We start from the raw sequence: 13,084 nt of genomic DNA, 5'->3' as shown, positions 1-13,084 counted from the left end.
CTTGAATGATTATTCATCTCTCTTGGATGAGTTTTCTCTAAGATTGTTATTCGTTAGATTTTTTTAAGATTCTTTCGTTGTTAAAATTTTCTTATAAGTAGCTTACTATTCCTTCAAACACGAATATAGCTTCCAGGTTTTTGGAACTCTTGAACTCTACTAATCCTTATTGCTTCTAGTTTACTGTTGTTCCCAGACAACATTGTAATTACATTACATTGTAATTGTCAAGTATTGTTCTATGTGAAGGATTGATTGTAGCCTATTCTGGAAAATATAGTTTTAATATTGGAAAATTTCATTAATTTCCGATAAAGAGATAATCTACACTGGTTCTATAAAAACTCTTCTTCCAACCAGGCAAGAAAAGGGCTCTGTAATGTAAGATTAAATAAAAATAGAAAGAGTAAATGAATACGAATACATAGCCTAATACTTATTAATGGAAAAGATTCTTGGAGAATAAAATTTGTACAATATAAGAGTTATCGTTTGATTTATAAATGAAGAAGAATAATAAAAAAGTGTTTCTATTCATGTGACATGATTGGAAAAAAAATACCAATACTAACAGGACCTCCAGGTATTTAGGAGGTCCGGATACTAACCAATAGAATTATTTAAATAATTTATTGCAAACATTAACCCAACTGTTATCCTCTGAGATAAATATTTGTTTTATTTTAAATATAAAGAAATATTTTGGTTGTTATAGAGTGTATAATAATATTCTCAAAATGTATGGGCAAAGTATTTGTTGCCAACTGTTCGTTACATTTTCCCGGAATGTTGAATTTATTTTGTGTAAATAACTCATCAATAAAAGAGTTTGTAACTCAATTGAAATATTTCTTTATGTAACCTCTATGCTTCTCTAAATGGTACAGGTTACCTCGAAAATATCATTTTAAAACAATTATTATCAGTTTCTCATTGTAAGCCAGACAAGAAATACAACTGGTTAATATATCATGTTATAGTTGGAAAAGATAAAAAAACACAAACAATTAAAATCATACGAGATTTAACAATTTTTCTACTTGGATATGACTTGAAACATATTGCAATATGGACAAGAATTAAGTAATAAAATACTCTTCAGTGATGCTCAAAATCTTCAGGTTCATTTTAGTTTTTAAAAAATTAACTTTCGAATCTTATGAGTTATTTATCAGTGGCTTTTTCAGGTTCAAATAGTAGAATAATATCAACAGTATTTTGAAAATTCAATGTGTATTTCAAACATTCTCAAATGGAGCCTCTTAAATATTCGGTTAGCTATATACTTATACACCTGAATGCAAATGTTAAATTCAAGACTGAGCTTAAACTGGTTAATCTGAAACTGTAGTTTACTGATATTCGCAAGAAGTGAACTCTTACGCCAAATCTACAATGATTAGATTTGGATTTCCTATAAATAGGCTAATTATAATATTAATAAGATTTATCTTATCTAGAATATTTTTATGTGTAAATACTGTATATATCATTCAAAAAAATTATTTTTGACTGACCAATGATTGTGAAATTGTGTGAGATTTTCCAAGTAATAATTTCTAAGAAGATACTTTTCATTTTCAATATCAGTATAGCTACCAACTTTTTCACTAATAACTTCTTTCACTTTCCGCTCTCCTTCCACTCACTGTCCCTTAAGTTTTAAATGTTACTCTAAATCTTCAAAAGTGACAAATATGCTTGGATTTTTATGTATTTGTTTGTAACAATATCGATCGATAGTGAGTCTGTTAACGACTTTTTTGCTAGAGTGGTTCATTTGTAAATCTCTTCATTGTGTGAGTCACAATATGATTTTTCTTTGCAGACGCTATAACCGCATGACACAAGCTGACCAGATCATCAACACTAAGCCTAGGTTTTTAGGACCTCTGAAAGGTACTAACAAGATCGTGGAAGGCCAAAGAGCTCATTTCGAAGTTAGAGTTGAACCGCTCAACGACTCAACCATGAAGGTGAGTAATCAATCAATCATCATCAATTAGCTTAGATAATTATATGCCAGACACTTATTAGGATTAGATATTATATTTTCCAGCCTCCTCATTAGAATCTATACCCTGCAGTATTTGTACCTAGCTCATTTCTAAAGAATGAAAAATGGGGGAAATTACAGGTTCTTTCCCAAAACGAAAGGCTTCAATTTTTAAAAAACTTATAATCTTTGAAAACGAAAAAGGATAGAATAATCGTGGAAAAATAAGTAATAGTAATCAAACATTTGGTTGCTGATTACTGATAGTAGACGATTCAGATCTATGTTTGTACTGTATAAACCTCTTACTGGGATGAATATGGTTGAATCCAAGTATTCACAATAGGTGGATTATGAATATCAATTATCTGAAAAAAAACTTTTTCGTTGATTGAACATCTAAAATTTATTTGTAAGTAACGAAAAATAACTTGATTATATCAAACTAGAAAAGGAAAAAAGAATGAAGTGATGTTATTGGGTTGGAGTACCCATTACTCGATTTTTATCGAGTTATGTGTCACTTAACATTCTTCAATTACACATTCAATTTACAATTCAAAACTCATTTTTAAATTAAAAAAATACTTCTAAATTAAATTAAATTTAGATATTTGATATTCATTTAACTACCATTTTTAACAATTTCATTGGTGTACCTTTCAGATCGAATGGTATTTCAACGGAAAACTGCTACAGTTGGCCAACAGAATTCAGACATACCATGACTTTGGATATGTAGCTCTTGACATTCTGAGTGTCCGCTCGGAGGATGCAGGCCAGTACACTGTTGTGGCCAGAAACTCTCTTGGTGAAGCTCAAATCTCAACTACTATGCAGGTCGAAAGTGAGTGAAATAGTTTTTCATGAGATATATAGCTCCTAATTAATGAATCAGAAAGTAAGTGCAAATCGAATGTACAAAGTACTAATCCTCATTGTTTCCAAGTTCGAATCAATCTAATTGGAAATGAATACAAACATTGAAATAATATGATACAATCAATGTAATAAGAGTTTTGTCAGTATATGAAGTACAGTTTCAAAAATGTTCTCAACTGAAAACATATTAACTAGGTCTTTGCAGCTGTAGTTATATTTATTATGTTATTCAACATAACAATATTTCTGATAGGTACATTGCTTGAATTTGCTCATTACTAGGATTAAATTGTTTTATAGCAACTATCGTGGAAATTCAACATAAGGAATTTCTTATAGATTATGATTATATCATTTAATGTCGATTGTATCAACACGATTATTTCATGCAGGTGTTTCCATAGATGTGAAAAATATAGAACAAAAGTGTAGTGATTCAAATCGCAAGTCACATTACAGCGTCATGATCACATAACTAAATATTTAAATAATACATAAATAGTATAATAACACAAAATAGTTTGAATCTTAAATAAATATTAAAACTCTCTCATAGTGTGCTTCAGTACAGTAGTTATATATATCTTTAAATAAACGTTATATTCTGATCAGTATTCACATACTAGAAATAAGAAAGTAATTTCAAAACAGTAAACATAAATTAATCATATTATCATATCTACCTAAATAAAAAAATCAGCACAAGTTAGAAAAATGCGTTCACTCAAAGACAGAAAGGAGAAAGAAAAGTATCATTGTATTGAATTTGTATTTAGCTTAGCAGAAATGTCATTCATTTCTAAAAATATTTCTTATTTCAGCTCGAGCCAGTATTGATACTAGCTCAATGCACCGCGGTACTTATGAAAAAACACAGCGGCTTGAAGATTCAAAATTTACAGAGCCACAATATTACATTGAAGAATTGTGCAAATCGAAACCAATTTTCGTTCAACCGTTATCTGAACCGAAGCCTCTATCTGAGGGCAAGAATGTACATCTGGAAGCTCGTCTTGAGCCAATGGGAGATCCAACCATGCGAGTCGAATGGTTCCACAATGGACGTCCAGTTACTGTTGGTAAGTCCACAAAAAATTCAATAAACTTTCTGCTTGAAATTCCAATATTGTTCGATTAGCATCTATATCATTATATAAATACCAAAAACCACACGTACTTATTTATATCAAAACAAAATGTAATGTAGCAGAATCTATATCATCAATATATTCTGCGGCTGAATGTTTTTGTAGTTTACTAGAGATTGATAATGGTGTAACAACAGAAACCATTTTCTTCATATTGTTTTAATATTCTCAAATTGTTCCAATACATTAGTTGTTTTGACATTATCAATCTACATTATCAATCTATCATCTAGATTGTAAATATTTTGCAGAATAAACCTATAATTATATTGAGTCTTGTGAATGGATTTGAAAATAAACATATTTACCACTTATTCAGCCAAAGTATAAAGTATTTTCATACCCTAATATAATTCAATAACCTACCACTGATACTGGCCAACTATCTTCCCAGATCCTTATCATTTTTTTATTGTTTGTTATCTACAAGTAAAATTTTACATGCATTATGATTTTATTTATTTATTATTCACAATGGAGACAACGGGTTTCCCCAAATATGTCTCCTCGACAATGAAAATTGTACAGATACAAATGAAAAAAGAAAAATAATGATAAAAATAATATGAACTTATGCAATAATAACTAATACAAATAACAAAAATACCACCAAATTCAAGAATGAAAAATACAAAGATTTCAAATACTTATGAAAAAAGTGAAAATAAAACAAATTGAGAATTCAAAATTCTAAAACTTGAAATTAAACAATATAATGACAAATAAAGAAAAAAAATTTTATCAATAGAATAAATAACATTTATATTATGAGGACTAATATTGAAATAATGTAATTTTGCTATCTCTGTTTCCCAATGAGTTGACGCATTTTCTTGCTGTCATCTTGGACTAATTTTTCAATTTTCTAAACAGGTTCCCGCTTCAGAACTTACCATGACTTTGGATTTGTAGCTTTGGACATAGTCCATGTAACCGTATTAGATACTGGAGAATATACTTGCAGAGCTACAAACCAGTTGGGCTCTGCTCATACATCAGCTATGGTCAGGGTGAGTAGAAATCTTCTCTCCATAATATATGAGGTGCTTCTTCTTCAATATTTCTGGCTCAATTGCACGGCTAAGTCTATTATTCAATCGTGATTGAGTTATAGTTAAATGCATTGGAAATCAATGAGATAAGCAGAAGACTTATAATCAATGGTTAAATATATAGGAGTACTTGCAACCAGGCCCATGTTTGTTGGTAAATCTTCGATTTAGTTAGATATAATTCACAAAAAACTGAATAAATTTAGAAATTCTAAAAGGATATACAATATATTTAATTTTAAAATTAACGTCCTAATTGAATATGTATGCATTGAAGTAATAATACAAGATTCAGATACTGTAGCGGTTCTCTACTAATTGAGGAGATGGACATTCTCTAGTCAGTTCTTATAGATACTCAAAGACTATGTTTGCTTCAAGACAGACTGTGAAATACGTACATTCTCAATTAGGTTGACTTTCTCAACTATTTCATTTTCACTCGATGTGAATTATATTGCTTCTTCATGAAAAACTGGTCTAATGAAGACTATATTGTTTTACTCACGGAAACATTGAGGCAAATTGAAACTTTTAAAGCTAAAAGTAAATTATTGAAGCAATATTCACCGTATATATTATAGCCGCATCTTTTTCTAAAGCTGTTGCAATCATCATATGATTTTTTTCAGTTTCACTTGAAATATTCTACTCTTTTATGAAATTCAACGAAGATTCTTGATGAATCTTTGTAATTGTTTACATTGACTAATCTTCTATTTTTTATTTTAGGTAATTGGCAGAGCTGATATCAGCACTGACACAATGAACGAGTCTTCATTGGAGCAAATCCAATTTCTTGAGGATTCATCTCGCTACTCAAGACAGCAGGCTGAAGATGTGACCGTCATTCAAGCGCCACAGTTCACACGACCTCTTCATAACCTTGAAACTGTTGAAGGCACAAACATCCATCTTGAATGCCGCCTGCAACCAGTCGGCGACTCGTCCATGAGGGTCGAATGGTTTGTCAATGGCAAACCCATCAAGACAGGTAAGCTATTCATTTCATAACATTAATTGACTTGCTCTAATACTATTCGCAATCACAGTCACTCTAGCTTTACATTACTGAAACTAACTGTGAATTATTACTTTTTGAACATTACTAGAATTAACTATTGTTGCGAGAATTGCATAAACAATTTTAGGAAATCCTCCATGCTAAGTATGATTTCTTCATGATTCCTAGGCTTGTATGTGATTGGGGGATGGTGTTCAGGGGGATTATAATGTTTGGGTGTTACAGTTTTCGGTAGGCTTTGAACCACTGATAAGTAGTGTTTTTAAAATTATAACTGTTGAGTGTCCTCAAGTGTCTTCACTCTTCCAATATAGCAGAAAACCGAGAGCTTGGTATATATGTGATGATATATTTTTCACTCTAAGCAATCAGTTCTGGGAGACTAGATACGATTCTGATTTCCAAGACACTTAATCCTCAATAGGGCATTGATCGGACTTGTGTTACCCATTGATGGGTTTGTGTTAAAATATTTAGAGAACTCTCTATCATACCTCCTTTGTAAATTTCTTGAATAATATAAATCAATAATTTCTGATCTATTTCACCTTCCATGACAAACTGCTAATTAATTTGAAATATTTTAAATGACACTACAGCCAAGTGTTTTGAAAAAAAACTTGACTGTAGTGTTGTTGAAAATATTTCAAAAACGAATTAATAATAATTTCTATGTTAATGTAAACATAATTTAATATCAATGAGTAAATGAATACTCCTATCATGTTGACTAATCATTGTAATAATATATTCTGCTTCCAATCATAGAAAATTGAAAATGTCTTCATTAGTGAGTTACTCTGTCATGAATGTGTTGAATCTTTGTCAGAGAATGTTCAACCTTCACACGCTATAAAGAAGAATGATTCTGATCTACTTGAACATTTTATTTTCTAGGTCACAGATTCAGACCAGCCTACGATTTCGACTATGTTGCACTTGACTTGCTCAGCGTCTACCCAGAAGACTCTGGTGTTTACACGTGCCAGGCTCGCAACCAGCTGGGAGAAGCAGTCACATCATGCTCTGTCAAAGTAATTGGTGAGTGTTCTCTCAAAATAATTATAATGCACAAAACTCTTGAATCAGTTTTTATCTTTTTTGTGCACTCTCGAGCAATCAATCTTTTGATTCCAAATTGAACTAAGTAACTTACAGGTTTTATCGTGGAATATTCCACAATTCACAATATTATTTTTTCTGTGAAATTTATAGGAAATTTAAAACTTCTGATGATATTTTTCAAAGGTCTGAATTACAGATATCAGGGAATCAAAAATACAATAAAACACTCAATATAACTTCTCATAACTTTCTTGTATGGTATACATATATCACGCTCTTTAGCCGGAAAACAAAGAGAACATTCTGTAAGTATCTGCTGTTAAATTTCCACTTTTTGACTTATTTTCTTTCTTCAACTTGACTGTAATAGGCTATGGCTTTTTAAATATATAGTTTTCTCTAGAAATAAATCTCTAATTTTGGTAAATTGTGATGTTTCAGCCAAACGAGATCTGTTACTGGACAGCCAGCATGCCAGCAGTCTGGAGAAAATCCAGTACCTGGAAGACTCTTCAAGGTACAAGAAGCAAGAGTTCATCGATGAAGTTGTCACCGTCAAGCCAAGATTCATCACAAAACCGAAAAGCCTGGAGAACATGAGGGAAGGACAGCATGCCCACTTCGAATGCAAGCTGGAACCTGTTACTGACTCCAATTTGAAGGTTGAATGGTATAAGGATGGTCGTCCTGTTACTGTAGGTGAGTGAAGTGAGATGAAATTCGCTTACCTATATTGATTCAAAAATTGAGAGAACAATTTCGAGAATAGATACTAAGCATATTAATCCGATTTATTAATGCATGACATTATCTGCATAGGTAAAAAATTCTTTAATAATTCAATTCCATATCAGTTGGAATTGATCAGTTTACATATATCAAATTGATGCCAATGGTTTATTTTTATGCGTTCTTATCAGTTGAGAGTTTGATGATCAATTATAAGTGATAACGTGATAATCAATTATAATAAAACTAGGAACTTCGACAATGGTATTTGTTTCAAAAATATTAATTATCATCCTTCATAAAGAACATAATAGTATTTGAAAATGAAGTTATACAGTATAACTTATTAAAATACATTTGAAAAACTTATGATAGTTATCAATCACTGTAAAGGGTATTGAGCCAAATTAAATGCGGTTTGTTACAAAACGAAGACCAGCTTTTTAGTAAGTTTTCAAAGTTTTCATTTGTGTTTTGAGAATGATTACCTAAATTATGCCAAAAATTTGGAATGAGTAAAGACTAGGTTGACGTTAACTCACAGCTTTTGAGTAGGACTGTTTGGACTTCATTGCTATTAGAAGGAATATCGAATAAGACGGCGTAAATTTTAACAAAGCAAGCAGTACTTCCTGCTGTGGGTTCAACAAGTTGTCATTAATTAACGATTGTTGGATTTTGCAGGACACCGTTTCAGACCAATTCACGACTTTGGCTACGTTGCTCTGGACATAGTCGATTTGATTGCTGAGGACTCAGGTGTCTACACGTGCCGTGCTGTCAACGTGGTCGGCGCTGATGAGACCAACTGCAAGCTGACTTGCCGAGGTATGTTATTTACATTATTAAATCGCATTCACTCTAATTCTTCAATCTTAAATGAAATTCTAATGACAGATTATGATGGTGTGGGACTCATGAAAGATGATACTAGATAAAAAGTGTGAATCCCTAAGCAATACGATTTTCAACCAGCTAACATCAAATTTATTTGGAAGTACGGTATATACAAATTTCAAGGATTCATTGTCCTCTCTTCATTACTAGAGTGAGGCATTTTCCCCCTATCTTTATAATCAAATTGTCGAATGGAAGGATCACAAATCATTTATATGTTAATTTGGTACAACGGTTCATGAAACTCGCATTCTTATCGAAGATTTGGAGAAATAAAATTGAACGGACTGCTTCACCAGATTCACGTCTCATTTGCAACTGTTTACAACTTCATTATTATTAATTTGAGTAGTCAAATCTTTTTAGAATATAATATCTGAATAATCAATCTAAATATCATAATCCTTATGATTAGTAATTTTCTTTCAATCCTCATAAGTATTGATTTTGAATCTTTTCAGGCTATGAACAGTAAAAATCCATCCACACAGTAAAAAGTTGTGATTCACCTTTTACTTATAGTTACAAAATAGTAAAATCTATTACAACGTTCCATGTAACTTGCCCGTTTTGATAGGAAAATGCAGAATTGATGAAAACGTTTCATCTTCAATTTGCTATTGAGAATAAATTTATGATGGTAATTTTGATTTTTATCTTCATCAGTTAAAGTATAAATATTGAAAAAAAAAACAGTAGAAATTGGTGAATCACATTCCATCTGTAATTGATATAAGAAGTTTGGATTTATCAAAATGATTCATGCAAATACAACTGCACTTTACAAGTAGTTGAAAAGTCGAATTTATTATAACTTTATAGAACTTACTTCCTACTTGCAATAGATATATAATAATTAATGCAACTTCGTTCTTCTATCTTTCAATGTTTTGAGCAACTTAGATTATATTTGCGAAAACTTTTCAATAATCAATGCTATTTTGTTTATTCATCAGGCTCAGCACAAATTCTGACAACCACACAGAACGAGACCGGTCTGGAGCAGATTCAGTACCTGGAAGACAGGTCGCGCTACCAGCGATCCGAGTACATCGAGGAGACCACCACCCAGGTACCCGTGTTCACCACTTCGCTCAAGGACTGCAACATTAAGGAGGGACAGAGAGCGCACTTCGAGTGTCGTCTCATCCCCGTCTCCGACACCACCATGAAGGTGGAATGGTTCCACAACAACGTGCCTGTCAAGTCAGGCTCTCGCTTCACCGAAACAAACAGCTTCGGTTTCGTGGCACTCGACATCCTGCACTGTCTCCCAGAAGACTCAGGAACCTACACTTGCCGAGCGAAGAACATCGTCGGCGAGGCTACCTCGAAAGCATCCCTTAACGTGCAATCTAGAAAGTCAATCTATTCAGAGACCCAGAACGAGGCAGCTCTCAGCCAACTGGCTCATCTTGAGGACTCTTCACGCTACCAGAGAACCTCGCAGGTTGAGGAGACTGTGAACCAGGCGCCTGTTTTCACTCAGCCCATGAAGGACATCACATTGGCTGAGAATCAGGCGGCCCACTTTGAGGCAAGACTCATTCCTGTTGGAGACTCCAGGCTCAGAGTCGAGTGGCTCAGAAATGGAGTACCGATCTCTGCTTGTAAGTAACCATATATTTAGCCTCCATGTATGCTATATCTATAATACATAGAACCTGACGATGGTGTGATCACCGAAATTATTAGTTACGTTACAATTTGTATTCTTGTTTTATTATTTTGTTAATTTTATTAATTTTAAAGGGTACTATAATTCTATTTTATATCTATAATACTATTTATTTACTCGTCACAGAGTAATTACGATTATTGAATGAAAATCCAAAGTTGATTGCTGTGAATTCTATTCATTTGCATTTGGATGAATGCAATAATCCTCATAAATTCCAATCTTCACTGAGTTTGGAATATTTTCTCGTGAAGATAATTCATTTGGATTAATAATGAGCAAAAACAAAGAAGAAAGGAATGAGACCATGATACCCAATATCGCAATATGATTAATAGTGATCAATGATGAATAATATTTTAATCTTTCGGTTTAAAATATAACTAGTACACTTTTATTCTTTGTTTGAAGACTCGACCTGTTTCGGATAATAATAATGCTATTATCAAGAGAAATGAAAACGTTTCTATATACGGTCATGTCTTCAAAATAATAATACCAGTTCAAAATAATACTAGTTCAATCAACACCTGTCAAGTAGCTCTAGGAAAATAAATCAAAACCATTCTATTGATCTACATTCGGCACTTTATGTCTGAAATTTATCATTCAAAAACATGCCAAATTATATATAAACAACAGACTGAGTACACTCTTTTCTCGTTTCTTCGGGATACTATCATTAATATCCATATAATTTATTCTATTTTTATTAGTAACTTTTTCCCACTGGAGAAAATATTCTATGTTTTTTTTTATTTTCTATAAAATATGAAAAACAAATATTATAGAATCTGGCTTTACCAGAAAACTCTTTTCAAACTCTGAATATTTGCTTTGTAAGAAGTGATGGATAGCAAGGAATTTCATAAGTTAATTTATTAATAGTTGATTGTTTATACCAGTATGATATTTGTTAATTAATTGAGATGTTTCTAATAGACTCACCATTTAAATTCGGTTCTTTTTTGTTTACAGCTAACCGAGTAACAACAATGCACGACTTCGGATACGTTGCCCTCAACATGAAATACGTGTATCCTGAAGACTCTGGCACCTACACTTGTCGTGCTGTCAACGATCTTGGCGAAGCTGTCACATCAGCTGTCATGATCGTCAAATGTAAGTCAATTACATTATCACATTAACCTTTTCTCAAATTCCTGATTTTTATATCAAAGTATATTCTTGTATTGTATGAAAATATTGTGTTGGTCATTTAATACACATGTATTTACGAGAATTACATAAGAGTCGATCCACATTTTAAATGCTTAGAGACTCTAGAAAATTTATAATTATTATTATTGTTGTAGACATAATTTTCATCTTAGATTCACCAAGTGAAAAATATTGATTCAAGAGTGTTCCCTTTTTAATTATTAATTCATTATCCCTTATATATCAATATTGATAAATATGAATAAGAAATATGATGATTAATTTATTTATTTATTGATATACATATACATATAAAGGCTCACAGACAATACCATGAAGAGTCTTTTTTACACAATTAATAGATAGCCATACTACATAATAAAGAAAACTTAGAAGATGAAAAATATTATGGAAAAAATTTTAGAAGAGAATATGATAAAAAGTTGATCAAAAATTGAAATAATAATAAAGATAAAGAAAACAAAAAGAGTTTCAGCTAGAGCTTATAACATTTCATGATTCAAACGAGCTACAAGATAAACAATTCATTTCACAATTTTTCTTAAAGACATCAAATGAGCTCGAAAACGGATCTATATGCTCATTCAAAATATTATATAATCTTAGACTTTTAATAAGATACGAATTATAGAGATGAGTAGTTCTCACAAAAGGGATGGATGTTGAACAATAATTTTTTTTAATCAATTACATTTGTTTCTTCTTTCTTCTTTGGTTAACAGCCGTTGGGCTGGTTGGCAGAAATTCTCCATGTCTCTGTCATCCGCCATCTTTATAAGATCACATCTGTTTCATATTTTTTGTAATTAATACATGTCCTATTTTCACAGCTAAGGAATCGTTGATGTTCGAAACACAGCATGAGGGAGCTCTCCAGAAGTTGCAAGCTCTGGAAGATACATCCCGCTTCAAGAGGAAGGAAGAAGAGGAAGTTGTTGCCAAACAGGCACCGAAATTCACTGTTCAACTGAATGGACCAACCAACCTGGTTGAAGGCCACAGTGCTCACTATGAATGCCGAATTGAGCCCTATCCGGATTCTTCTCTCAAAGTGGAATGGTTCCACAATGGCAAACCTCTGCAGTCCGGTAAGAGATTCCATTCTTATCACTTTTTCAAATCTTTAAAGTAGAGTAGTAGAGAAATAATTTTTGAATATTATACATGCCAATATTCTGAAGAATAAATTGAATATTTATTCTATTAGTCAACTAAGCTTCTACATTCTATTTTCTCCTGGGCCGTTTTCACAGTCAAAGCTTGAACTAAATTGAATCAGCTGGTAGTTTAACTCAGAATGAACCACATTATAACGAACGAGACTATATGGATTTAATCCATTTTAAAATGAAATTCAGTTTAATCTGTCATTGTGGTTACGGCACTTGTTTAACAGGAGATGAGTGTGCCTGGGGTCTCAAGTTCCCAAAT

At 32.1% G+C, this 13,084-nt stretch overlaps 1 protein-coding gene across 1 annotated transcript in view; it reads left to right on the top strand.

Annotated features, from left to right (window-relative positions):
- Positions 1–13,084, top strand: part of LOC111045387 (titin-like) — a 309,506-nt gene that overhangs the window by 49,247 nt on the left and 247,175 nt on the right. Inside the window, 11 exon segments of the mRNA XM_039431466.1 lie at positions 1,829–1,976; positions 2,663–2,843; positions 3,700–3,957; positions 4,900–5,036; positions 5,811–6,072; positions 7,000–7,143; positions 7,609–7,866; positions 8,581–8,724; positions 9,750–10,403; positions 11,450–11,593; positions 12,484–12,741. Of these exon segments, the coding sequence (XP_039287400.1) occupies positions 1,829–1,976; positions 2,663–2,843; positions 3,700–3,957; positions 4,900–5,036; positions 5,811–6,072; positions 7,000–7,143; positions 7,609–7,866; positions 8,581–8,724; positions 9,750–10,403; positions 11,450–11,593; positions 12,484–12,741 (2,588 nt within the window).

Source organism: Nilaparvata lugens, chromosome 6 (assembly GCF_014356525.2).
Source record: "Nilaparvata lugens isolate BPH chromosome 6, ASM1435652v1, whole genome shotgun sequence".
NCBI classification, from domain to species: domain Eukaryota; kingdom Metazoa; phylum Arthropoda; class Insecta; order Hemiptera; family Delphacidae; genus Nilaparvata; species Nilaparvata lugens.
Note: the sequence above shows the minus strand (reverse complement) of the source record. Positions and strands in the feature narration are given on the sequence as shown.